The sequence below is a fragment of the Podarcis cretensis genome (genome assembly GCF_951804945.1).
Source record: "Podarcis cretensis genome assembly, chromosome: 13".
In the NCBI taxonomy this organism is placed as follows: Eukaryota; Metazoa; Chordata; class Lepidosauria; order Squamata; family Lacertidae; genus Podarcis; species Podarcis cretensis.
In genome coordinates, this window is record NC_137182.1 from 44,055,424 (window position 1) to 44,082,239 (window position 26,816).

At 41.8% G+C, this 26,816-nt stretch overlaps 4 protein-coding genes across 10 annotated transcripts in view; all 4 read left to right on the forward strand.

Annotated features, from left to right (window-relative positions):
- The window catches only part of LOC307201976 (vomeronasal type-2 receptor 26-like), a 237,745-nt gene that overhangs the window by 126,880 nt on the left and 84,049 nt on the right, over positions 1–26,816 (forward strand). The window lies entirely within an intron of this gene.
- Positions 4,354–5,563, forward strand: LOC307200466 (olfactory receptor 4M1-like; the record flags this gene model as incomplete). The annotated part of the gene is made up of 1 exon (XM_079949006.1): positions 4,354–5,563. Exon 1 carries the CDS (start codon positions 4,571–4,573, stop codon positions 5,561–5,563), a length of 993 nt encoding a protein of 330 aa, XP_079805132.1. The 5' UTR covers positions 4,354–4,570.
- Positions 5,491–14,295, forward strand: LOC307202033 (olfactory receptor 4Q2-like). The gene is made up of 3 exons (XM_079951653.1): positions 5,491–5,611; positions 11,266–11,383; positions 13,398–14,295. The coding sequence occupies exons 2-3, from the start codon at positions 11,271–11,273 to the stop codon at positions 14,233–14,235; spliced, it is 951 nt and encodes a 316-aa protein (XP_079807779.1). The 5' UTR covers positions 5,491–5,611; positions 11,266–11,270; the 3' UTR covers positions 14,236–14,295.
- Positions 5,526–26,512, forward strand: LOC307202013 (olfactory receptor 4Q2-like). 7 transcript variants are annotated; one of them, XM_079951628.1, is made up of 3 exons: positions 9,179–9,326; positions 20,503–20,598; positions 25,327–26,512. In XM_079951628.1, exons 2-3 carry the CDS (start codon positions 20,577–20,579, stop codon positions 26,280–26,282), a joined length of 978 nt encoding a protein of 325 aa, XP_079807754.1. In that variant the 5' UTR covers positions 9,179–9,326; positions 20,503–20,576; the 3' UTR covers positions 26,283–26,512. The 7 variants fall into 7 exon arrangements, with proteins under 7 accessions (XP_079807756.1, XP_079807754.1, XP_079807759.1 ...); XM_079951633.1 differs by having other exon boundaries at positions 25,438–26,512; XM_079951627.1 differs by having other exon boundaries at positions 9,179–9,322.

Consider the following 26,816-nt stretch of genomic DNA (forward strand, 5'->3'; position numbering starts at 1 on the left):
GAAAAATACATTACATATTGTTAAAAAATACATTACACATTGTTAAAAATGTGTATATTGAGTAAAATGTCATTCCAATATATGTATGCGGAAAATGTGCACTAAAATGCTGGAAAATTTCTGTGATGACTTTTTTAAGGGACAGTGGTGGTTGTGAACTGTGGAACTGTGCGGAACTGAAATTAACACTGGGAAAATGAGAAACTGAGGGAAACTGAAATTGTCAGATTTTTCAATCCCTACATAATACTGACAGCCAGTGTGGTATAGTGGTTAGGACCTGGGAGACCATGGTTCAAAACCCCGCTTGGTTACAAAGCATACTGCATGACCTTGGGCTAGGCCCTGCTTCTCAGCCTAACCTACCTCACAGGTTTGTTGCGATGATATAATGAATCAGACAGGGAATTCTTGGATGCTGGCCCATTGCCTTTCTCATCTCCCACTGTAACTTTCAGTAGCCAGGGGAGCTCCTCAAAGTTTTTTCCTTCTGAGTACCCCATGGGAAAACCCAAGTTGCACTTTTAATAATTCCCCTTGCAACCTGCTTGTCGCCCAGAAGTCGCTCATGCTCTCTTGGGCCCCAACCGATCCAGAACTTCCAAGCCCATTAAGGGCATTGCATTTTGTAGATCAAATCATATGTTGCTAAGAAGATGCTCTCTCAGGTAGAGCAAATGCTGTGCTGGTGGAAAGAAGTGGCTTCACTTTAGCTGGTAGGTGCCATGCAGACTCTGCTAATCCATAGTCCCTATAGTCCTGAGAGTGATTCTTCCCCATAAAAGGCTTAGAGAATGCCCTTTGTTTTAAGGTAATGCCTTTTCCTACAGAGAGTATGATTGCTACAGGAAGCAAGAAATACCTCTTTGATTTCAGAAATTTATTTTTATAGCACTCTGCAGAATTGATGCTAGGACGTACTGTTTTTAATTTTTCTTGGATCGCCCCACATTAATGGGAGTTTTGTCTGAAGTAGGTCAGAAAAAGATGTGTGACTAAGAAGTGAGTATGGTGTGTGTAAAGTATTAGTCAGGTATGACTGAAGGCTGACGATAGATATTAGGATGGAAAGAAATCAGAGAGCAAGAATGTTGAAACAGCTGACTAATGGATGAGAAAGGACCAAATGAGAGGAGAGTAATAGGTTCCTATTTCAGCCAATTTGCCTGAGGTATTGAACACATCCTAAATAAGCTAAACCAGGAATGTTTTGAAATAACTGAGCACAGAATTGTTAACATTGGGGAAACCATGAAACTGAAAGAATATTTGTTCATTTCACATTTATTTCATGAGTCGTCCAAAGAGTTTGTGGGAACTCTCTTCTCTCCCATGTGATGTCATTTAGGAATTAGCGAATTCAACCCAGGCTTCCCATATTCTAGACCATTCATCCTCAGCCCAGGATATTGCTGGACTCCAGTTCCCAACAGCACCAGTCAGCATAGTCAATGTCCCAGGATGGAGGAACTTGTAGTTGTGCAACATCTAGAGGGCACCTGGTTGGAGAAGTCTGTTTTCAACTGATGCTACGACACTGCTGAACTATTTGCTGTTCACCAAGGAATATATAAATAAGAAAATACTGAGAAAAGGAATGAGGTGTGAGAAAACCCACCAGTGTGGTGTAGTGGTTAAGAGTCTCGTAATCTGGGGAACCGGGTTTGCGTCTCCGCTCCTCCACATGCAGCTGCAGGGTGACCTTGGGCCAGTCACACTTCTTTGAAGTCTCTCAGCCCCACTCACCTCACAGAGTGTTTGTTGTGGGGGAGGAAGGGAAAGGAGAATGTTAGCCGCTTTGAGACTCCTTAAAGGGAGTGAAAGGCGGGATATCAAATCCAAACTCTTATTTATAAATCTCGATAGACATGTAATTATTCTTGCAGCAAAATCAACCAAGAGTTTTGTGGCACATTAGAGACTGATACATTTATTAGGGCATAAGCTTCTGCAGTCTTGAGTTCATGGAAGCCTATACCATAATAAAAGTGTCAGCCATTAAGATTGCACAAGACTCTGTTGTTGCATTTAGGAAGGAGCTCTTACGGGGGTGTGACAGAGACATGCTTGTGGAAGCGCTGCAGCTCAGTGACAGAACATCTGTTTGCATGCAGAAAGTCACAGGTTCAGCCCCTGACATCTCAGATAGGGTTAGGAAAAATGGACCTTTCTGAAAATCTGGAGAGCTGCTGCCAGTCGGATGGACCTTTGGCTCCTGTGTTCAAGTGACAGCAAAAGACACAGAAGTAATTTCTGTTGTCTAAATACAGGAATGGCCAACATGGTGCTTTCCAGGTGTTAGACTTTCAGCTTCTATCATTCTTGACTACAGGTGGAGTTATAGTCCAACTACATCTGAAAGGGATCACATTGGTTGAGTTCAAACATCTTCCATGAGGTCCTCAATATCAGGCTTGCCACTTTAATATAAAGATTTATAACCCCTACCCATAGAAAGCTGCTCAGAGTAGCTTACAAATACTTTTCTGTTTTAATGTCACAGCTGCTGCTTTGATGAAAGGCAGACACACTCAGCACCGCTGCTCTTCCCTGCCCTCCTACACACAATGACACCCAAGGGTGCCAACTTGAATAAAACAGTGGGGGGAGCCCAGGTAAGCCCCACTCATGAGATGCAGTGCACAAACACCAATTGAATGGCAATGCCCATCAACTTGGGAGGGGAACTGAAGGGATCTTGGCCCCTAAGAGTTGGCTCCTGTGATGACACCAGCTCCCTCTTACTTTCCCTTATATTGGTGATTTGTTTGAAAATGTAAAGTGGAGCTCTAGGGTGAAACACCACGAAAAATTGAAAATGAGGTTTATTTGGTGTGGTTGGCACCTAATCAGGTCCTTGGTGAATTAAGGAACAAATGAAGCTGTGTTATGCTAAGTCATAGGAACACATAAATAAGAACAAAGGAAGCTGGTGCTGTCTTCTTTATGTCACCTTAATAATAATAATAATAATAATAATAATAATAATAATAATAATATCTTTATTGTCATTGCCCCCTCTCAGTGACAATGAAATTTACTTGGCTGCTCCATCCACCCAGGTAGGGCACTCCACACAAAATCAGAACAACTATAAAAACACTAATTAAAACAATACAATATAATACAGCAAGGAAGATTAGATGACTTTCAAAGTCCAGGTTTCCCATTCAGGGCCGAGATCACTCTGGAGAAGAAGCTGTTCTTGAGACGGCTCGTTCTTGTCTTCATCGTCCTGTATCTCTGTCCCAACGGCAGGAGCTCGAAGAGACAGTGACCAGGATGCGATGGATCTTTTACTATGTCCAGTGCCTTCCTATGGCACCTTGTGGCATAAATCTGCTCTGAGGTGGAAAGTGGGCAGCAACAATGCTCTCTGCTGCCTTAACAACTCTGCACAACCTCATCCTGTCCTGGGTAGTACAGCTTCCGTACCACACACATAAGCCATAAGTGAGCACGCTCTCAATGGCACAGTGATAGAAGGCAAGCAGCAGTTTCTGCGGAAGAAGGTTTTTCCTTAGGATTCTCAAAAAGTACAGTCTCTGCTGCGCCTTCTTCACAAGCCCCCTTGTGTTGACACTCCAGGACAGTCAGGGGAAAAGGTGGGATATAAACATAATCATAATATGGGGTGGGGTGTGTGTGTGTGTGTGTGTGTAAAAAGACTAGGGTAAATTGATCTACTCATGTGTCTTTTTATTGATCCAATCACTCACCCATCACTGCATAGAAAACAAGAGATATTTGACCTATTAAAACATACAGAAAATTATAATAAAAGCAGCACAGCACTCATCCTTTCCTTAAAAGCAGTCAGGTACCAAAATCCTATTGGAATAAGAAAGCCTTCACTTGCAGGGAAGGAAAGAGCCAGTCTAACTTCTCCAGGGAAGGAGTTCCAGAGTCCTGGAGCAGCCACCGAGAAGCCCTTCTTTAATTCAAAGGTCAATAATAATAATAATAATAATAATAATAATAATAATAATAATTTATTATTTATACCCTGCCCATCTGGCTGGGTTTCCCCAGCCACTCTGGGCAGCTTCCAACAGGAGATTAAAAAATACATTAAGATATCGGTCATTAAAAACTTCCCAAAACAGGGCTGCCTTCAGATGTCTTCTAAACATCAAATAGTCGTATTTTAAGCTGTATTTTAATTAACTGTTTTTTTTTCTTTTTTTCTATTACATTTTATTGTAATTTATATTCAGTGTTAGCCACCCTGAGCACAGCCCTGGCCGAGGAGAGCAGGGTATAAATAAAATGTTGTTGTTGTTGCTGGTGGTGGTTGGTTGGTTGGTTGTTTCTTTGACATCTGATAGGAGAGCATTCCATAGGGTGGGCACCACTACTGAGAAGGCCCTCTGCATTGTTCCCTGCAACTTCACTTCTCGCAGTGAGGGAACTGCCAGAAGGCCCTTGGAGCTGGACCTCAGTATCCGGACTGAACAATGGGGGTGGAGACGCTCCTTCATTATTTCCTCCTCTTTCCCCACTGCTCTTTCTTTCTTTTCTGGTCCCCCTTTCCTATCTAGGTGCAGATCACTTAAACTTCACTTGAGGTATGGAGGACACCACAGCAGTGGCCAAACTTAGGTTGCTGAAGTCTAGCCACTTGGAGGGTCTGAGGAACAGCACCCAAGTGACTGAGTTCATCCTGACAGGACTGTCACATGAACGTGGGGTCCAACTTTTCCTCTTTGCCCTGTTCCTCACTTTCTACATGATTGTCTTGCCAAGCAATGTGCTGATCATCATCACCATCCGGAGTGACCCTCATCTCAGCTCACCCATGTATTTCCTATTGGCCAACTTGGCATTCCTGGACATCTGGTATTCATCCATCACTGCCCCCAAGATGCTAGTTGATTTTTTGGCTGAGCGCAAGATCATTTCTTTCTGGGGCTGCATTGCTCAACTTTTCTTCCTCCACTTTGTGGGTGCCTCTGAGATGTTCCTGCTCACAGTCATGGCCTATGACCGCTACGTTGCCATCTGCCGTCCCTTGCACTACTCCACTATGATGGGTCGGCGCTTGTGCATCCTACTGGTGATAGCCTCTTGGGCTGGGGGCTTTGTCCACTCTCTCATCCAAGTTGTGCTGATACTCCGCCTTCCATTCTGTGGACCCAATGAATTGGACAATTACTTCTGTGACATCACCCAGGTTCTTAGGATCACCTGTGCCAACTCCTTTGCTGAGGAGATGGTCATGATATTTAGCAGTGGCCTCATCTCTGTGGTCTGCTTTGTGGCCCTCTTGGTTTCCTACATCTTCTTGCTCACCATGCTGAAGAAGAACACCACAGGTGAGTCAGCCAGCAAGGCTCTCTCCACTTGCTATTCACACATCACCATAGTCATTTTCATGTTTACCCCTGCCATCTACATCTATGCCCGACCCTTTGATGAGTATGCTCCTGACAAGGTGGTCTCTGTCTTCCACACAATAATCTTTCCACTCCTAAACCCCATTATTTATACCCTCAGGAATAAGGAGATCACCACAGCTATGAAGAAGGTGGTCAACAGATACCTTCTGTGCAAGGAAACATGAGATCAATAGAATGGTAGTCATCCTGGGGTCTTCCTTGCATGACCAAGGGTGAGAAGATATGGTCAGTTTTAATAAGGAAACATCACTAGGAAACACCATTTCTCCACAATTTTTCAGTGGCTTCTTTTGCTTATGATTGATCTCCCCAACCCCTTTCTGCCTCTACACATTCACATTCTTACATGATTGAATTGAAATACATCCATATAAAATATTCTATTCAATTACCTCTTGAATGGTCATTTCTTGACTTACGCTGAAATTATAGGAAAATTCTAACTGAAAATGGCAATTTTTTTGCATTAAAGCTGATCATGTAAATTCCAACTAAATTCTAGTGTGCTCTATAACAGAATAAAATTATTTCAAAGACTCCTGTGAAATAAAATTTTAGAAGCAGTCTTTAAAAAAAATCTAACAAATTATCAGTTGCCTTTCAACAAGTACATGGGATAAAATGCCTGTAAGTAAATTATATTAAAGATGTACATGTTGGTTAAGTGAACTATTAATAAGCTCTCTCTATTGTTCTACTGAGCTCAGTTTCATGAAGTAAGCTTGTTTTTTAAATGGTGTTAACGTCCATAAGCAGTGTGAAATGAAGAAATCTTTTCAATGCCAGAATACAAAACCCTGCTGTGAAATAATAAAAACTGAGATGTCTACATTACCTGAGGACTGCTGGAGAGTTTGCATAATGAAATTAAGATACCACAGACATTACACATTATGCCTGGAGAATGTGCAAAATGGTCTGACACATGCACATCCCTCAAAGTCTGTTAGAGAGTATGCCTAATGTCTGGAGAATGTATAAGATGTCCCCCAATATGTATGGGAGAGGAGTACACACAATTTCCCATTCATGAACAGATTATGTGCATATCTTCCATGTGTTGTACATTGACTGGTAGTTGTACACAAATATACATTATTGTTCAATAAAAGATAAAGGTAAAAGACCCCTGGACGGTTAAGTCCAGTTAAAGGTGACTATGGGGTTGCAGCACTCATCTCGCTTTCAGGCCAATGGAGCTGGTGTTTGTCCACAGAAAGCTTTCTGGGTCATGTGCCCAGCATGACTAAATTGCTACTGGTACAATGGGACACTGTGATAGAAACCAGAGGGCACGGAAACACTGTTTACCTTCCCACCACAGCAGTACCTATTTATCTACTTGCAGTGGCGTGCTTTCAAACTGCTAGGTTGGCAGGAGCTGGGGCAGAGCAACGGGAGCTCACTCCATTGTGGGGATTCGAACCGCTGACTTTTCAATCGGCAAGCCCAAGATGCTCAGTGGTTTAGACCACAGTGCCACCCGTGTCCCGTGTTGCTCAATATACATTGCCATTAACATATATATTGTGAAAGAAGTTACAGATAGGTAGCCGTGTTGGTCTGCCATAGTCAAGACAAAATAAAAAAATTCCTTCCAGTAGCACCTTAAAGACCAACTAAGTTAGTTCTAGGTATGAGCTTTCGTGTGCATGCACATTTCTTCAGATACGTATCTGAAGAAGTGTGCATGCACACGAAAGCTCATACCTAGAACTAACTTAGTTGGTCTTTAAGGTGCTACTGGAAGGAATTTTTTTATTTTGTCTTGACTATTGTGAAAGAAGTAGCAGCTCGGGATCCAGTCCATAAAAGTGCAATAACACCCAATTTTCTACATGACAGTGATCTGTTCACGGCTTGAGAAAGTGCCAGAACAATCTCCTCTTCTCTGTCTGCTGCTTGCCTCATAAACCCTCACCACTGTTTAATTCAGAAGGTGGAATTACCAGCTCAACACACACAACTCTACTAAGTTTCCTTCCTCCCCACTTAGAAGCTTAAAGTGCAGTGCATTCTGCAAGCAAATAAATGTTCTTATATGTCTTATCATGCACATCCAGTTATCCCATGGTGTTCATTTTATTCCTTCTATGCATCACTCTCTCTCAAAAAAAAAATCTTCATAAGTCCTAGAAGCTCCCACCACTTTAAAATCACACTGATTTTCACTAAGCTGTAAAATGGGACCGGTTGTTGTGGTTCGAGGACCTGACCCCCGCTTGGTGGAATAAAGACACATGGACACAGAATATAAGGTTAATGGGCAAGAAAAGGCCACAACTTTATTGATTACAGCAAGTGAGAAGGTATTGGCTTAGGCATTGGACCACAAAAGATTTGACTCCACCCACTCAAAGAGGGGTGAGTCTGCAGAGGGGTTAACCACCAGTAGGGGGAGCCTGTTGATGCTAATACAACTATAAGCTCTCCCTGATGTCACCGAGGGTCATGCCATGCCCCCCCCCCACCACACAGGCATCGGACAGGATTCACGACCGCCGGATTCCTTTAACGGAATACCCAAATTTGAAGGGGTAGGCGATGGCCACACCTTGCCCTTCCACACACCAACAACACATTCCAATGCCTAACCACCACCCGAGCCCAAGAGGCTTGCCCCCAATACCCTCACAGCTGTAACCAATCCCTAATACTGCTGACGATGTTACCTAGCCAAATGTCATTTCCCCGATCTGAAAGATGAGCCCGTGAGCAAATGGGCTGAATGGCTGGTGTGGCTGCATCTTGAGCAGCAAACCACGCCCCCACCAAGCCGCCTGATTGGGTGCTCAACCGGGGGCGTGGGGCGCCAGCCATGTGGATGGGGCAGGGGGCGTAATGCCCCCTGCGTGATGCGGAAATCGTCTCCCACCCACAGCACCTCCCCTCCGGAAGGAGGAGAGACCTTTTCACTAAGCATAAACCTCTTCACAGGATTGTTGTGATGATAAAATTGGGCAGGGCAGGGTGGGGGGAGAACCACAGAAGCTTTCCTAAGGTCCTTCAAGGAATGGCAGGATCAAAGTTGAATAAATAAATAAATATCCATCCCTGGTTGGGATAGGCAGACATCAACCTATATTTCAACACTTCTAATGAAGGGAGAGTCCAGTGCCTTCTAAGGAATGCTGCTCCACTGTTGCACAGCTCATACTATCAGACAAGCCCCCTCCCCACCTTTTACTTGGAATTCATTGGTTTGGATCCTACCCTCCTGAGCAGCAGAAAACAAATTTCCTCCAACTCGGGGGAGGGGAGCTCTGTTTTGTGGGTTAATCTTGGCCTTCCAGGGGGTCCAGTGCCCCCTAGGGGTTTATCCTGTAGCTGAACCCAAGTTAAAGAGTTGTTCTCTGTTTCCCCCTGTTCTTTCCTTCTCTATCCTTCCTTCCTTGTTTTTCTTGAATCAAGTTTTAGTCTGTAAGCTCCTTGGAGGCAGACGCCTGTTCTCTTTCATGATGTGAATCACTGTGTACACTGCTGATGAAACAAAACAATTTCTTTAACATTTGTAAAACAAGGAGGCTAATCCACTGCACAAATCTACTCCGCTGGGTTTAGTGAGTTCAGATCAAATCTAAACAGGGCATGAGGATGAATTTGCTGTGCTTTGCAGATGGTGACAAGTTCTCAAAGTTTGTTTCCTTTGCCTCACTGGGGACACCAGAGCCAGATGTTAGAGTGGTAACTTTGGAAACAAACTCCCTTTGTAGCAATGATCATCCAGCTCTTGAATGCCCATAGCACCAGTTTACCTTGCCAAGATCTAAAGGGATAAATCAAGCATCCTCTTCATTGTTCCCATTTTCCATCTGGCATGGAGAGTTCAAAGTCATCAAGCAAAACCGGAATGCTGATTCTGAGACTGAGATTGGAGCAGCTGTGGAAAGAAGTTCTCTGTGCAATCTTCAAGTGACCTCAGAGTGAGTGAGTGAGTAAGGGGCAAGTGAGATGGTTGGGGCTGATGGGGTAGTTCAGATTCAAATTCGCTAAAAAAAATATTGCCCCTCTTCAGACACGAGCTGAGTTGCAAAGAAGGGTTAGAATCTATATTTTAATTCAGACCTTATCAATGTTATGCCTTTCACATGCTGCTGGATTAAAGGCAGCCCTCTTTAGTGAAGCTTTTAATATTTGATAAATTATTGTATTTTATTATTTTGCTGGAATCCACCCAGAGTAGCTGGGGAAACCCAGCCAGATGGGTGGGGTATAAATAATAAATTATTATTATTATTATTATTATTATTATTATTATTATTATTATTACTTCCATCATTGCTGACCATGTGTTGGCTGGGTTGGTTGGAGTTGATTAACATCTTGACAACATTCCATTGGCTATATCTATTCAAATTCTCTACCGTAGGATATGGGAGTGATAGATGATTTTGAGTTCAGAGAGGTCAGGCAGAGATTCTGTGGATTGTGACCATTCCACAATTCTGTCAATTGTCTGCTGATTGCTGTAAGCACAAAATGCTTTGCTCCTCTGTTTTCACTTCACGTCATGCTTGCCTCACATTTTCTACAACCTCTCTTGCACACAAACCACTGCATGTATCTCTTGTATCTTCCTCCTCCCAAAGACTTCAACATCTAAGCACTGTTTTCACATTCTGCCCAACTCCCATGCTGTATACCTTTCTATGCCAGTGCTTTCATATTCAACCTCATTACCATTCCTCCTACTCATTCTGGGGTGGTTTTTTTTTGGGGGGGGGCGTTGGCAACCCCCTTTCCACTTCCATTTTCAGCTTCACTCTTTTCCTTTCCTTTTCCTTCTCCTTTCTCTTCTTAGTTCTCCCTTTCTGTGTGATCACCATTATTTCCATACCTTCTCCTGTTCTGCAGCCCCCTTTTTGTATACAACCCATACTGATATATGTTGCTCATCTTTAATATGAGAATCTTAAGAGCAAGCTATCACTTTGCTTATTCAGATAGAGAATCTCAAGTTCAGTTGATGGATGTTGTGCACATATGGATGTTTAAAATATCCTTTCTAAATTACCACATTGAATCTAGAACCTTATGTTAAAGACAACAAATGGTACCAGGAGTGATGGTAGTAGATACAATGGAATATTAGAGGGCCTTGTAGCCTTTATCTTTCCCACACGAGGCAACTGAGAAATGGAAGAGGGAAAAGTTTAAAACATCAATTTTCACTCTTCTTCATTGGAAATTCATTGGACTAGATGATTCTCTGAGTCCCTTCCAGCTCCACAGTTCTATGATTCTTTGATTCTATAACAGCAGAAGTTTGTGCAAAGCAGTGGTGAAGAGACACAGAACAGAAAATAGCAGTCTGAGCAAAGTGGGAAGGAAGGGACACAGAAGAAAATGACAGTTTTCAGCAGCAGCAGCAGCAGCAACAACAACAGAGGTTTGAGTAAATAAGGGATAAAGGGATCTGAAATAAAGTGGTGGTTTTAAACAGTGCTTTTCCTCTAGAAAGAAAGGTGTCAGTACAGCATAACCTTGAGTACCCCCAGAAAAAAATCCCTGGCTTTTTAACACGATATATTCTATTCAAACATCTTCCAGAAAAAGCTATGCAGAAGATCAGTTCTGGAAAAAATGTTTCATGCATAGAGAAGTGAATCAAAAGTACTCCCTTCACTTAGAAGCAAATGAAAGCTAGTCATGTTCATTCATTTCAATTGGTTTACTCTGAAAGGGGAAAAAATTGGGTTTAGCTTGGGTTTACTTACTTGTTTCCTGTCCTCTCTCTCAAGGAACCTATTTTATGATGTTTTAGCAATTTTATAGCACACTGAGATGATTTCTTCAATGAGCTGGCAGCTTAGAAAATATTTTTGAATGAATGAATAAAAAATATGTTTCCTTTCCCCTTTTACAGGCTAAATGGGGAACTTTAAAGAAAACCACACAAGAATAAATGAATTCCTTTTGATGGCCATATCCCCCACATGGGAGTCCCAAGCCATCCTCTTTGTGGTCTTCCTCCTGGTTTACGCATCTACCATAGTAGGAAATAGTCTTTTTTTTTTTATAATAATTTTTATTAATTTCCACAAATATAATAAGGAACAATATAAAACAGTATCACATCATACTCATCGGTTCTTACCCTTCTTTCTTTGACTTCCCCATACCTCCCCATCCCTGCATCCTTGTTTAATAATTCTTTAGCAACCCTTAAGTCCATTGTCTTAGTTCCCTTTCGTAAAAGTTTCTTAAGTTTTTTTGTTTACTGCTGCAATTCTTTACTTCTTACCCCCTGACATCCTAACATTCCTCAATTTTGCAATTATTTTTAAGATATATTTTGAAGTTCTTCCAGTCCTCTTCCATTGTCTCTTTCCCCTGGTCCCGGATTCTGCCCGTCATCTCGGCCAGTCCCATAAAGTCAATCACCTTTGTTTGCCATTCTTCCAGAGTAGGTAGTTCTTGCGTCTTCCAATACTTTGCCAGTAGAATTCTTGCTGCTGTAGTGGCATACATAAAGAAAGTCCTATCCTTCCTTGACACCGCTTGGCCCACCATGCCCAAGAGGAAAGCCTCTGGTTTCTTAGGAAAAGTCCACTTAAGGACCTTCTTAATTTCATTATAGATCATTTCCCAGAAAGCTTTAACCTTTGGGCAGGTCCACCAAAGGTGGTAGAAAGTGCCTTCAGTCTCATTACATTTCCAACACTTATTATTAGGCAAATGGTAAATTTTTGCAAGCTTGACTGGGGTCATGTACCACCGGTAGATCATTTTCATAATATTTTCTCTTAATGCATTACATGCAGTAAATTTAATACCGGAGGTCCATAACTGTTCCCAGTCAGCAAACATAATGTCATGACCGATATCTTGTGCCCATTTAATCATAGCTGATTTCACCGTTTCATCCTGTGTATTCCATTTTAGCAGCAAGTTATACATTTTTGATAAGTTCTTAGTATTGGGTTCCAACAATTCTGTTTCTAATTTTGACTTCTCTTTCTGAAATCCTATTTTCCTGTCCTGTTTAAACGTCTCATTTATTTGATGGTAATGCAACCAATCTCGGACCTTAGGCTTTAGTTTCTCATAACTCTGAAGTTTCACCCTTTCACCATCGTATTCTAAAATCTCATGATATTTTGGCCATTTAGAATCCATATTAAGCTTTTTTACTTCCCTAGCTTCCATTGGTGACACCCACCTAGGGGTTTTACTTTCCAACAAATCTTTGTATCTAATCCAAACGTTATACAATGCTTTCCTTACAATATGGTTTTTAAAGCTTTTATACACCTTTACCTTATCGTACCATAAGTATGCATGCCAACCAAAACTATTATCGTACCCTTCCAGATCCAAAATGTCAGTGTTCTCAAGAAGTAGCCAGTGTTTCAACCAGCAGAAAGCTGCTGATTCATAATAAAGTCTTAAGTCCGGCAGGGCAAACCCCCCTCTATCCTTTGCGTCAGTTAAAATCTTAAATTTAATTCTGGGCTTTTTGCCCTGCCAGACAAATTTTGATATATCTTTCTGCCACTTCTTGAAGCATTCCATCTTGTCCACAATCTGCAACGTCTGGAATAAAAACAACATTCTAGGCAGTACATTCATCTTAATAGTAGCGATTCGGCCTAGCAAGGAAAGTTTCAGCCTTGACCATATTTCCAGATCTTTTTTAACTTCTGACCAACATTTTTCATAATTGTCCTTAAATAAGTTCACATTCTTGGATGTTAAGTTTACCCCCAGGTATTTTACCCTTTTTGTTATCTCCAAGCCTGTTTCATTCTGAAAACTCTCTCTTTCTTCCATTGTTAAATTTTTTTCCAACACTTTCGTTTTTTGTCTATTCAATTTAAAACCTGCTACTCGACCAAATATATCAATTAATTCTAATACTCTTTTAGTACTAGTATCTGGCTGTTGCAAAGTCAATACTAGATCATCTGCAAATGCTCTTAATTTATAATGTCTAACTCCGACCTGAACTCCTTTAACCAACTGGTCCTTTCTAATCATGTTTAACAATACCTCCAGGACTGATATAAAAAGCAATAGTCTTATCATGCTGACTGTGACTTCTGACCTTCGACTGCAAACACCTATGTACTTCCTGCTGGGGAACCTCTCCTTTGTGGACCTTTGCTACTCCACAGTCACAACCCCTAAAATTCTAGTGGACCTTTTGTCCAAGAAGAAGAGCATCTCTTTTGATGCCTGCATGGCCCAGCTCTTTTTCCTCCATTTTGTGGGTGCTACCGAGATGTTCCTTCTCACCATCATGGCCTATGACCGGTATGTGGCTATTTGCAAGCCTCTGCACTATCCCAATATCATGAACAGGCAGCTTTGTAGCTGGCTGGTGGCATCCTCTTGGACTGGGGGCTTCATCCACTCCACAGTCCAGTTAGTCCTCACTATAGGGCTTCCCTACTGTGGGCCCAACCAATTGGACAACTTCTTCTGTGATGTCCCACCAGTTATCAAGCTGGCCTGCACTGATACCTACATCACTGAACTCCTCATAGTCTCCAACAGTGGCCTCATCTCAATCAGCTGCTTTGTCATCTTGGTGGCTTCCTATGCCACCATCCTGGTGAGAATCCGCTCCCCTGAGGGACGGCGCAAAGCCCTCAATGTCTGTGCCTCTCACCTAGTGGTGGTGACATTGTTCTTTGGTCCTTGCATCTTTATCTACGGTGGGCCCTTATCCACTATCTCAGTAGACAAGCTGACCCCTGTCCTGTACAATATCAATATCATTACTCCCATGCTGAATCCATTGATCTATACTCTGAGAAACAAAGATGTTAAGTCAGCCATAAGGAAGCTGACTGGAAAGGAAACAATTTCTGATGGGAAGGTAGACATGTGAATCCCTGGATTATTGCTTATAGAGACCTTCACAGCAGCATAGTTGGGTGTAGCATGTAATTGGAGAGTGTTGAAAGCAACCATTTTTGATAAAAATTGGACTGATCTTTAAAAAATGTGCTTTGGCACATTTGAAATATGAATTAAGTACCCATCATATTCTTTTTTAATGCTGAGGAGTTAAAAATTAATTAACAACAAGAACAATAAGAACCTACAGGCTTAATCAGCAAGTCCTTTATCAGTAAGGAGGCTTCATTTTTAAAAACCATTATTATAGCACTATGGTTTTCATTTCCTATGCAAAAGCCCTGCTAGCTTCTGCTCAAATCCCTATTATTACTGCCTGACTGTAATGTAGATATCATTGGCAATCAAATAAAAAAGAGGTTAAATGCATGTGAATATAACCTGTAATTAAATAAACTTAGTATGTGTATTAAACAAAAATATCAGTTTTTGATATATAACATTCAATAAACCTGATAGTGTGATATTTTAAGTTGTAGAACTGGGAACACTCTTGAGTCCAAAAACGTATTTCATTGACACTACCAAAGTAATTATTTCTAAACAACCACCCTACTCCAATTATTTTGGGGACATGACATGCATGGTCTTTAACCCTTTCTCCCCACACTATGGTTCTGATCCAGATTGCCTATTCTGAACATGGAAGGGGAAACTAGCAGTCACTTTCTGTGAACCCCTTAGATCCCTATGCCCTTCTGTCACCTATCCTGTAGCCAAATCCAAGCAGGTGCTACTAAATCATTTACATGCGCTTTCCCTGTTTATCTCTCACTGCCCTTCCTTCTTTTAAACTGTAAGATCCTTGGAAGCAGAGCTCTTTTCTCTTTCATGTTGTAAAGTACTCTAGACAATTATGGTGCAACAACATCAATTCCCTTCAAATTTTTAAATCAAGAAGGTGCTTACAAAGTACAAATCCATCCTATGGCACATAAAAGGTAAAGGTAAAGGGACCCCTGACTATTAAGACCAGTCGTGGCCGACTGGGGTTACGGCGCTCACCTCGCTTTATTGGTTGAGGGAGCTGGCATACAGCTTCCGGGTCATGTGGCCAGCATGACTAAGCTGCTTCTGGCGAACCAGAGCAGTGCACGGAAATGCCGTTTAGCTTCCTGCCAAAGCGGTACCTATTTATCTACTTGCACTTTGATGTGCTTTTGAACTGCTAGGTTGGCAGGAGCAGGGACCAAGCAATGGGAGCTCACCCCGTCACGGGGATTTGAACCACTGACCTTCTGCCTGGCAAGCCCTAGGCTCTGTGGTTTAGACCCTTAAAAACTAAGGAGTAGTCCCTTAAAACTAAGGAGTAGGTTCCACCGAGATTTGAACTCAGATCGCTGGATTCAGAGTCCAAAGTGCTAACCATTACACCATGGAACCTTACACATGGCACATAATAGATGCCAATTAAAAGTAAACTGGACCGGGGAGGAATTTCCTTTACAAATCCTCAAAACTTTCTGCCTTTCTCTCACTGGAGACATCAGAGCAGTATCTTTGGCAAGATACTCCCTTTGCAGCCACAATCATTCAGCTCCGCCATACTCAGCATATCAGTTTGCCCTGCCAAGATAAATCAGTCTTTTCATTATTTTCACTTGCTAACTTTCAAAGGCATTGAGATGTTGCCACTTCCCACTCCCCAGTACAAGATCTTAGTGGCTGTGAAGAGTTGTTCCTCATGCAACCTCAGAGTGAGTAAGGACAGAGCAAGTGAGATGGACAGGGCTGATGGGGTAGACATGCTCTAAATTCACCGAACAATTTCCCCCCTTAAAGCACAAACTAGGCTGCAAAAAATGTTACAATCTGTCTTGTAATTCCCAGATAGGTGTCCTCCAGATGTTTCTGAACTACAACTCCCATCACCGTTGACCATGCTGTGTGGGATTGATTGGAGCTGGGGATGAATAACCCTTGGGCAGCATCCCACTGGCTGCCACCAATTCTCTATTATAGGATTTGTGACTATAGCTACTTTTGAGAGATTTTAAGGAGGGGCATTTTGCATCTTGTGATTGTTTCATAATTCTTTCAGTTGTCTAGCAGTCCTTATCAAGCACAAAAGCAGGGCTGGCACTACCATTGGGCAAAGTGAGGCAATCACCCTTAGTGGCACATGTTGGTCTGAGACCAAGGTGAAGAGTCGGTGGAAGAAGATTGGAAAAAAATTAAAGTTTATTTACAGAAACATTGCAAAATTAAGGAATGTTAGAAGGTTGTTGGAATGAAGTAATGTGGTTTTAGCAGAAATGATATAAAGGATTAGGTTAAAATTGATTTATTAATTGGTGAAAGACGAGAATTACAGTATATTAAGATAAATTATTAGGATAAAAATAAAGCTGGAAAGGATTTGCTGAAACATCTAATTGAACTAGAATACAAAAAAGGGAGGTGTGAGGAGGTCAAGGAAATAACTTTTGTAACTTTCAAAATCTGAATAAAAATTATATACAAAAAAAAATAGTGGCACATGTTGGTACCATTTTATAACTTGCTTTGGGTTAGGTTTTGTGAAAAAAGCAGCTAATTAAAGATACTTGTGATGGTGGTGATAATATTACTGCTATGAGGCAGCAGCTCTCTGGTTTTCCTCTGACACACCACAGACATTCTCCAAGATTGTTGAGGCAGACAAAAGTAAACCAAACTGGAATGAAAAGTATTTATAGGAAGCTGAAAGAGGAATCTCTGTTTGTCCTTTTTCATTCTTCTGGGATTCTTTCATTCTTTTTTGCATGCTTATGTATTTGAAAAGCCTACACAACCTGTTAAACCAGATTGCCTGCGTCTGGTTCAATTTGGAAGGTGATCTCTAGAGGCTTGCTGACATTTTCCAGTATATGTGTTTATTCAGAAATATATAGGCTGGGTGCAGGTGAAGTTGTATCCTAAATATTTCCCCAGACTGTCCAGGTCCAATGCACCTCTGTCAGGTTCCTGGGGAGCTGTCCAGCACCTCAATCACTGTTAAATCCCAGAGCCCCAAAGTCATTTCTCTGTCCCTCTTTCTACCCCCCTTCTTTTTTTCACCAACTGCAGTTTCTTTTCTCAGACAGATTGTTTTCACCATTCTTAGCTGTGTTGGAGAGTAGAGAGTGTGAGCCCACATGATTTATTCGAGGGGAGGTTAGGTAACATTGCATCAAGGAAGTGTTAATTCATATTTTTGTCTGTCCCATAGCACAAAAGTGCAATATTTTTTGGAGGCATGTTTGTTGCACAAGACATCCTAATCACCTGTAAATGCACAACCTGAATTTGCTGGCATGTGATTGAACCCTACCTGAAGATGGTGGTGCCCAAAGAGAGATTTTACTTCTTGGCCATTCAAAGGGGCAGCTATTGATAGCAAGCAGCCATACACACACCTCTCCACAGTCAAATGAGACATTTGGCATTTTTTTCAGGACTGATAAGGCTTTATCCAACAGCTTTTCCTGTTTCCACCAACCGTCTCATGTCCAGCCAGCACCACAACCCCCAGTGTACGATATAGATAAATATTAAAATTTCTTGATGCAGAACTACTGATGCTCTCAAAAGTTAAAGCAAATCCTGGTACATAAAGGATGCAACTCAGTCTACCCTTTCCCTAGTCCAAGTCCTATTGAACACACCAGATTTGATCTAGACTGACAGTGCAATCCCATCCATATCTACTCAGAAGTAAGTCCCATTCATAGGCATGCATATTTTAACTGTCCCTTCATATTTGCTCGACCTGTATATTTGTAAATAAAGACAAGTATTCTAAAATGAAGATTTATTTTATTTTGTTATAAATATATTTATATACTGTTGTATCATAGAAATCTATCATAGTGGTTTATGATAATTTAAAATACGAACCAAACGGTAAAATCATTTTACAAAATAAAAACAAGTGAAAAGCAAAAGAATAAAAAACACAGGAATGTTGGCAATCAAGGAAACAATTTCTGATGGGAAGGTAGACATGTGGATCCCTGGATTATTGCTTATAAAGACCTTCACAACAGCAAAGCTGGGCAAAATATGTGATGGCAGTGTCTCAAAAACAGCCATCTAAACTGATGTGGTTTCAAAAAAATGTGAGGGGCACTGAAACTTTGGATGTATGATTTTAGGACCCAAACTGTTCTTTTGATTTTATGGTGGTTAAGAAATCTGAATGATGATAACAGCAGCAAAATACAAACTTAATGAGCAAGTCCTTAGACAGTAAGGAATCTTCATTTTAAAATAGATATTATGGCAGTATGGTTTCCATTTCTTAGGCAGATTACCTTCAAGCTTCTGACTGAATCCCAAATGTTAATTCCTGACTGTGATGTAAATGTCACATATACTCAGATAAACAAAGAGGTTTAAAATATTACTGTAAAAAATAACAATAAGCTAAGTATTCAATAAGAAAATAAACCTGCTAATATATGGTGCAGTGTGTATACATAAAAATATACCAGATATATATGTATATGAACGTTGTGATGGAGAACCCTTGGGTCTGCCTCTTTATGACCCAACAGCCAGTGGGAGCTGACAAGTAGATCAACTAATCAAGAGGCGTGGGGGAATGGGATGTCAAGGACTGGCTGGATGAGGAAGAGCATTGGAAGCTGCCCACCCAAGAGCCCCTCAGGAAGGACACAGAAAATGACTTAGATCCTGGATCACGGTAGTGGGACACTGAAGAGCAGTCTGCAGAAGGGATGAGCTGAGAGGTGCAAGAAGCGTGGGGGGGGGTGTTGTGTGATCAACAATGGTCAGGAGAAGGAGGGCCTTCCAGGATAGGGTTAGAGACTGAGAGTCACAGTGTGAGCACAGACTCAGACAGAGAAGAGCCCAACAACAGAACAGTCCCAATCCTGCTGGCTCTTCTCCCCCTCTGACACCCCGCTTGAGGAGAGTCCTGCACATTGCCAAACAACAGGCCAAACCGGTCTAGAGGAGGAGCCCCCCCCCCCAACACAGCCTTTGTCTGCTTGAGATGAATCCAGAGTGAGAGGCTAGAGGGGAAAGGTCAGGGCTAGTGATCAATTTCAGCAACATCTCAGCTGGGTTAAGAGAAACCAGAGGACTCTACTGTGTTGTTATTTTCTGTTAATAAAAAGCTGATTGCATTCCATGTCTACCATGTGTCCCTGCACTGTGATCAACGTGGGCTCTGGCTAACTGAGCAGACTCAGATAGGATAGATGAAACAGAGTGGGATAGTGTTGGCATTAGGAATAGTCTGTGGCCAAACAATTTTCTCTTTACCTAAAGAAAGGGTTAAGATCTGGAGGGGCTGGAAGTGTTCTGTGGGTGGAGTAAAACAATAGCCAGTCCTAGGAAGCATTTCTCTGTCCACTTGAATGTCTTCAGTGAAGACCTATTAAACATCACTGTTAAGCTACAACCTCTTATATAAACATATAAAGTTCCTGTTTTGTTATAGGTGCCTTTACTTCATTTTTCTGGGTGAGAGCTGCATGGTCACAAGTTCCCCTTCACCTATTTATACCATCTTGCTTCTGGTAAATAAAAGACTCTACTAAAATTGGTTTAGACCAGAACCTCTGCTATGGGAAGAGTACAGGCAGCCGGTCTCATTTCACCACTTAAGGCAAAACAGGAATGAAGAAGAAGAAGAAGAAGAAGAAGAAGAAGAAGAAGAAGAAGAAGAAGAATTTGGATTTGATATCCCACTTTATCACTACCCGAAGGAGTCTAAAGCGGCTAACATTCTCCTTTCCCTTCCTCCCCCACAACAAACACTCTGTGAGGTGAGTGGGGCTGAGAGACTTCAAAGAAGTGTGACTAGCCCAAGGTCACCCAGCAGCTGCATGTGGAGGAGCGGAGACGTGAACCCGGTTCACCAGATTATGAGTCTACCTCTCTTAACCACTACACCACACCACTCTGTAGGCAGAGTTTTGGTCTATTCAATACTGCAAAGCACCGTGAACACTGGTGTTGCAACACTGTGGATTCCTTTCAGATTTATGAAGCAAGAAGGTGGTTGCAATGTACAAATCCATTCTAATGGACTTGCTAAGTGAAGATTAAAGGAAAACTGGGTTGAGGAAGAATTTCCTTTGCAAGTTCTCAAAGTTTACTGCCCTTCTCTCACTGGGAATACCAGAGCAGTAACTTTGGAAAGAAACTCCCTTTGCAACCACACTCATCAACTCCTTAATGCCTACAGATATGTGCCAAGACTCAAAGAGATAATTAAATAAGACTTTTCATTGTTCCCATTTGCCAGCTTTCAAAGTCATTGAGTGACACTGCAAGGCAATTTCTCACTTCACACTCCAAGATTTGATTAGCTGTGAAGAGATGTTCCCTGTGCAACCTCAGAGTGAGTAAGGAAGAGAGTGCAAGTGAGACACACAGGGCTGATGGGGTAGACCTGATATAAATTTGCTAACCAATTTCCCTCCTTCAAACACAGACTAGCTTGCAAAAAAAGGGTTAGAACCTGTCTTGTAATTCACAGCTAGCTAATGTGTTCTCCAGATGTTTCTGGACCACAGCTACCATTATCCTTGAGCAGGTTGCCTGGGACTGATTGGAGCTAGGGTCGAATAAACCCTGGGCGGCATCCAATTGGCAGCCCTGTTCTAATTCTCTGTTATAAGATTTGTGATGATAGATGCTTTGGGGTTGAGAGATTTTAGGGGGAGATTTTGCATTTTGTGATTATTCCATAATTCTCTCAATTGTCTTGTGATGCTTGTCAAACAGAGAAGCAGGGCAAAGTGAGGTAATCACTTGAGGGGGCACGTGGTGGTTTCATTTCATTGTTGCTCTGGGTCACATTTCGGGGGGGGGGAGCCAAATAATAAAGGATAATGGTGGTGGTGGTGATAATGCTGGGGATGGGTGGAGAGCAGCCCTCTGGCTGCTTCATCTCACACACCACATCCAGTCCCCAAGATTGTTGAGGCAAACACAATTGAATCAAACCGAGACAATAAGTCCTCATATGGAGCAGACGACAATTAGAAAGAAGGGTCTGTGATTCTCCTATTTTCTTCTCTCTGGGATTGGGTTTATTTCTCTTTCTGCAAGATTTCAAAAATCTGTCCAGCCTCTTGAACCAGGTTGCCTGGGTCTGGTTCCTGTTGGAGGGAGATCTCTAGAAGCTTATTGGCATTTTGTAATATGTGTGTTTATTTGCAAAAATATAAGCTGAGCATAGGTGCTGGAATAGCTTAAACACCCTAATAGACTGTCAAGGACCACTGCACCCGCCAACATCAGGTTCACAGGGAGAAATCCAGTACCCCCCCAAACCCTGTTAACTCCCGAGTCCCAAATCCATCTCTTGCCTTCTCTCTGTGTATGTTTTTCCCCCTCCAACTGCAGTTTCTCCTCTTAGGTAGGCATCTCAATTGCACAATTCTTAGCTAGGGTGGGGAGCAGAGCTTCTGGGCACTTGCAGAAGACCTGTTTATTGAGCAGTCAGCCCAATTCATTTGTAATTTGGTTAGGCAACATTGCATCAAGGAAGTATTGCCACATACTTTCCTCTGCATTTTTCTTATCAGAAAAAAGTTAAATATTTGGGGGGAAGCATGTCTAGAGTGCAAGATTTCCCAAACAACTGTAAATGTACAATCTGAATTTGCCATAAAGTAACTGAATCCTACCTGAAGATGATGACACCCTGAAAGGGCCCAGAAAGAGATCCTACTCTTAGATATTCCTTGGACCACACAAAAAGCCAGCTATTGATAGCAATCTCCCAATCACCTTATTAAAGGAGACATTTGACATTTGTCAGGACTAATAAGGTATTATGTGGCAGTTTTATTGATTTCATTAGCTCTCTCTTATCCCCATCCCCCACCCCCAATATACAATATGGGTAGAATTTTAAAATGTCCTGATGCAGAACTACCTGGGTCCTCAAAATGCAAGGTATAATTTTATGACATAAAGTTTGCATTCCAGTGCACACTTTTCTCGGACTGTGGTGTTAATCATGTTTGCTAGAGTTACTGAAGATATCTTAAAAACTGCTTCATTAGGAGAGTGCTAAATGATACCCACTGCCATTGTGGGTCATCATTGGAAGAGTTTTTTGTGTAAAGACTTGAATACAGTGGTACCTCAGGTTAAGAAATTAATATGTTCTGGAGGTCCGTTCTTAACCTGAAACAGTTCTTAACCTGAGGCACCACTTTAGCTAATGGGGCCTCCTGCTGCGCCGCCACTGCACAATTTCTGTTCTCATCCTGAAGCAAAGTTCTTAACCCAAGGTACTATTTCTGGGTTAGCAGAGTCTGTAACCTGAAGCGTCTGTAACCTGAAGCATCTGTAACCCGAGGTACACTGTATGCTGTGAAAATTTAGTGAAGAAGGCATCCCACTACTAACTGTCGTAGCCTATCTATATGGGTGCTTAGAACAGTTCCTTGCTGCACTAGTGAACTCATGACAAGCAGTGTCTTGGCTCTTATTGATGCTTTTATTGGTTTTATGGTATTAATTAGACTATATACCACCTTACGATATTGTGTATGTAAGTGCTGTTTATGAATATGCAAATAAAGAAAACAGAACTTGTTACCCTCATCCCGTTTAAAGCGCTGAGTAGTTCCAGGGATATAGTGCTTAACTGGATCTAGTTTCTATTGGAAGTTACTAGAGGTTTATTGACATTTTGTAAAACTTGACTTTGTAGTTCCCTAGCCAATTGTGGAGGGGTAGACCTTGGTAATCTTTCATAATAAGAGGCCTTTATGAGGCCACATTTGGCACCCCCAAATGTATATTATTATTTTGCTTCCCCTCAAACTGATATAGAAATGTAGTGAACTGGATGCTGCAAAAATGGGAAATTGCTAAAATGAAATTGACAGTTTTACCAATTCCTACACCTTGTATATTCTGTATACACCTTGACATTCTGGAGACCAGATATATAAAATGATTGAATGGACAGACAGAGAGATATTACACTGTATACCTAAAATGTTGTTGCTATTGACATTCAACCTGTGAAAGTTGGCAGTCCCAGGCAATTGCTGTCAGTGTTCAAAAGCTTACACCAGTAAATGCCTCCAGTCACCTATACAGTATGTGTAGTGTGTATGGCAGAAGAGTGGGGAAATAAAAGTCTTCAGATATTGATCAATTGTATCTGGAAATTCAAACATTCACATGATTTTGAACTTTGGGCCTGATTTTGGACTTTTTGAACTGTAGGGGTAATGAGTGTCAATTGGCAATTATGCTTAAAAACCACCTAGAAGCCCCATCATGGGTCAAAGAAACCAGACAGGAGTCAGGGGTGGCAGGACTAACGGGGCCCTGTAATGTATCTGTTATGGCTTTGCCAGGAAAGGAACAGCTTGGCCACAGCCGTGCAAGCCTTGGCAACTTCTAGAACACATTACAGTCATACCTCGAGTTGAAAGCACTTCGGGTTGAGCACATTCAAGTTGTGCTCCGCTGCAACCCAGAAGTAGCGGAGCACATTACTTCCAGGTTTTGCCACTTGTGCATGCACAGACACTCAAAATGACGTCACGCGCATGAGCGGTAGCGGCGAAACGCGTCTTGCGTTCCGTTCGGGATGCAAACGGGGCTCCGGAACGGATCCCGTTCGCATCCCGAGGTACCACTGTATTGTATGGGTAGGCAAACTAAGGCCTGGGGGCCGGATCCAGCCCAATCACCTTCTAAATTCGGCCTGCGGATGGTCCGGGAATCAGCATGTTTTTGCATGAATAGAATGTGTCCTTTTATTTAAAATGCATCTCTGGGTTATTTGTGCGGCATAGGAATTCATTCATTATCCCCCCCGCCCAAAAAAAATATAGTCTGGTCCCCCACAAGGTCTGAGAGACAGTGAACCAACCCCCTGCTGAAAAAGTTTGCTGGCCCCTGCATTACTGCATTGTAAGGCTACACTTGAAACTGCAGCTAGTACAGAATGCTGCATCCCAGCATTTGGCCAGAGCACTTCCTTATTAACATACTACAATGGTACTGAATGCTGTGCACTGTCTGTCATTCTGTTACTAGGCAAGAATATTACTGAGCTAACCAGGCATTGTCTCAACTCCCCATCAGACAACCAGAAGAAGAAGAGCAGCTCTCAACAAATGCAAAGCATAGTTCGATCCCTGCTTACATTCTATCAGTGATGGTTTTTCCGTAGACACTCGTCGTTCTTATCTGCTATACAACAACATTTCATTTAGGAATCTGCCTTAGTCGGTAACTAAAGTCATCAAAAGCAGGGGGGAAGGATCACTTTAGCAGTATTTATAAGGATGGGGCAAAATGTTACCAGCCTGAAGATGGTAAAGAAGAGGAGGTTGCGGCCAAAAATAAGGTCTTTTGGACAGTTTGTTTTAAGTATGAACACTGAGCATATTCTACCCTGATTTAAGTTGCATATATGCCACCCACATTTTAGGTCCAACTGCACACTTTAAAAAGCCCCTTGGAGGTAACAGTATTATTGTTAGTGAATAAAGTGCTTAAACAGCCTGGATCCAGGTTACTCAAAGGACTAAATTTTCCCTAGTGTACAGGTTAGATCAGTATAATCACTTGGCCAAGCCTTCCCGACTGTCCCACAGTTATCTCATATTGATTTATTTTCTGTACCAACTGAAAGTTTTTATGGTAGTGGCTACTTGTGAATCTGTTGATAATATTTTTAGTTTCACCAAGCACCTTTAGAGAATTGATTAGATTCAGTCTTGATTATCTGATCCATGTTTTGTGATTTAGGGTTGAATTCAATGGTAGTCCTATTTAGGGTAGAGCCAATGAAAATGATGGGCCATTCATTTGAATGGATCTACTCTAAGTAGGAATAGAATTGGATGCAACATTTATTTATTTATTTATTTATTTATTTATTTATTTATTTGGTTGGTTGGTTGGTTGGTTGGTTGGTTGGTTGGTTGGTTATAGCTTGCCACCCCCCCCCCCAAGAAGCCAATTTTATAAGGTTTTCATTATTTTATTTTGCACCCCCATGATCTGCTTTAATGAATTGGCCACTTATCAATATTATTATTAAACAATTAAATAATTTAAAATGTTCTTTCCACTTTTGCAGGCAAAATGGATCACCTGAAAGGAAACTACACCAGAGTCAATGAATTCCTCTTTGTGGCCCTTTCTCCAACATGGCAGTCCCAAGCCACCCTCTTTGTGTTCTTCCTCCTAGTCTATGCAGCCACCCTAGTAGGAAACAGCCTGATCATGCTGACAGTGACCTCAGACCCTCGACTGAGAACACCCATGTATTATCTGCTTGGAAACCTCTCATTTCTAGACCTTTGCTACTCCCATGTCACAACCCCTAAGATGTTGGTGGACTTTTTGTCTGAGAAGAAGAGCATCTCCTTTGATGCCTGCATGGCCCAGCTCTTTTTCCTCCATCTCTTGGCCGCTGCTGAGATGTTCCTCCTCACTGTCATGGCCTATGACAGGTATGTGGCCATTTGCAAGCCTCTGCACTATCCTAATATCATGAACAGGGAGCTCTGTAGCTGGCTGGTGGCAGCCTCTTGGACTGGGGGCTTCATCCACTCCATGGTTCAATTACTCCTCACTATAGGCCTTCCCTACTGTGGGCCCAACCAATTGAACAACTTCTTCTGTGATGTCCCACCGGTCATCAAGCTGGCCTGCACTGACACCTACATCACTGAGCTTCTCATAGTCTCCAACAGTGGCCTCATTTCAGCTAGCTGCTTTGTCCTTTTGGTGATCTCCTATGCAACCATCCTGGTGAGGATCCGCTCTCCTGAGGGACGGCGCAAAGCCCTCAATGTCTGTGCCTCCCATCTAATTGTGCTGACGTTGTTCTTTGGACCCTGCATCTTTATCTACACTGAGCCTTTATCTGCTATCACAGTAGACAAGCTGACCCATGTTCTTTACAATATCAATCTCATCACCCCTATGCTGAATCCATTAATCTACACTCTGAGAAACAAAGATGTGAAGTCAGCAATAAGGAAGCTAACAGGGAAGGAAACAATTTCTGATGGGAAGGTAGAGATGTGATGCTAAAGACTTTCACAGAATATCCTCCAAAGAAACTATCTAAACAGCCATGCTTTTGCTTTTATGGAGAAGGGTGGATAACAAATTTAAATAATGACAACAGCAGCAACATACAAATCTAACCTGCAAATGCTTAATCAACAATGACATTTCATTTTAAAACTGATATTATATCACTTTGGTTTTCTTTTCCTATGCAGAAGCTTGAGATTGAATCACAATTATTACTCCCTGACAATGATGAAAACGTCCTATGCAATCAAATAAATAAAGAGATCAAGCACATGAAAATACAACATGTAATCAAATAAACTGAGTATGCATATTTAACCAAAATATCAATGTTCAAATAAATAACATTAATATACGGGATAAAACAATGGTGTTGTGTGTGTGTGTGTGTGTGTGAATGAAATGTTGTATGTAACTTAAAAATATAATATAGTTGGTGAGCTTCTCCATAGACCAGAAGACTAGGAGTGGCTCTGCAAATATTTTGGGGTGGGGTGGGTGAGAGAGTCAGCAGTGAAATCT

Bases quoted from the DNA above. Each gene is read 5' to 3' on its own strand.
- LOC307202033 (XM_079951653.1), top strand. From the start codon at position 11,271: ATGGGGAACTTTAAAGAAAACCACACAAGAATAAATGAATTCCTTTTG. The intron at 11,384-13,397 runs ATCTACCATAGT...CAATACCTCCAG, and splicing joins GTCTTCCTCCTGGTTTACGC to GACTGATATAAAAAGCAATA.
- LOC307202013 (XM_079951628.1), top strand. From the start codon at position 20,577: ATGTTCCCTGTGCAACCTCAGA. The intron at 20,599-25,326 runs GTGAGTAAGGAA...CCACTTTTGCAG, and splicing joins GTTCCCTGTGCAACCTCAGA to GCAAAATGGATCACCTGAAA.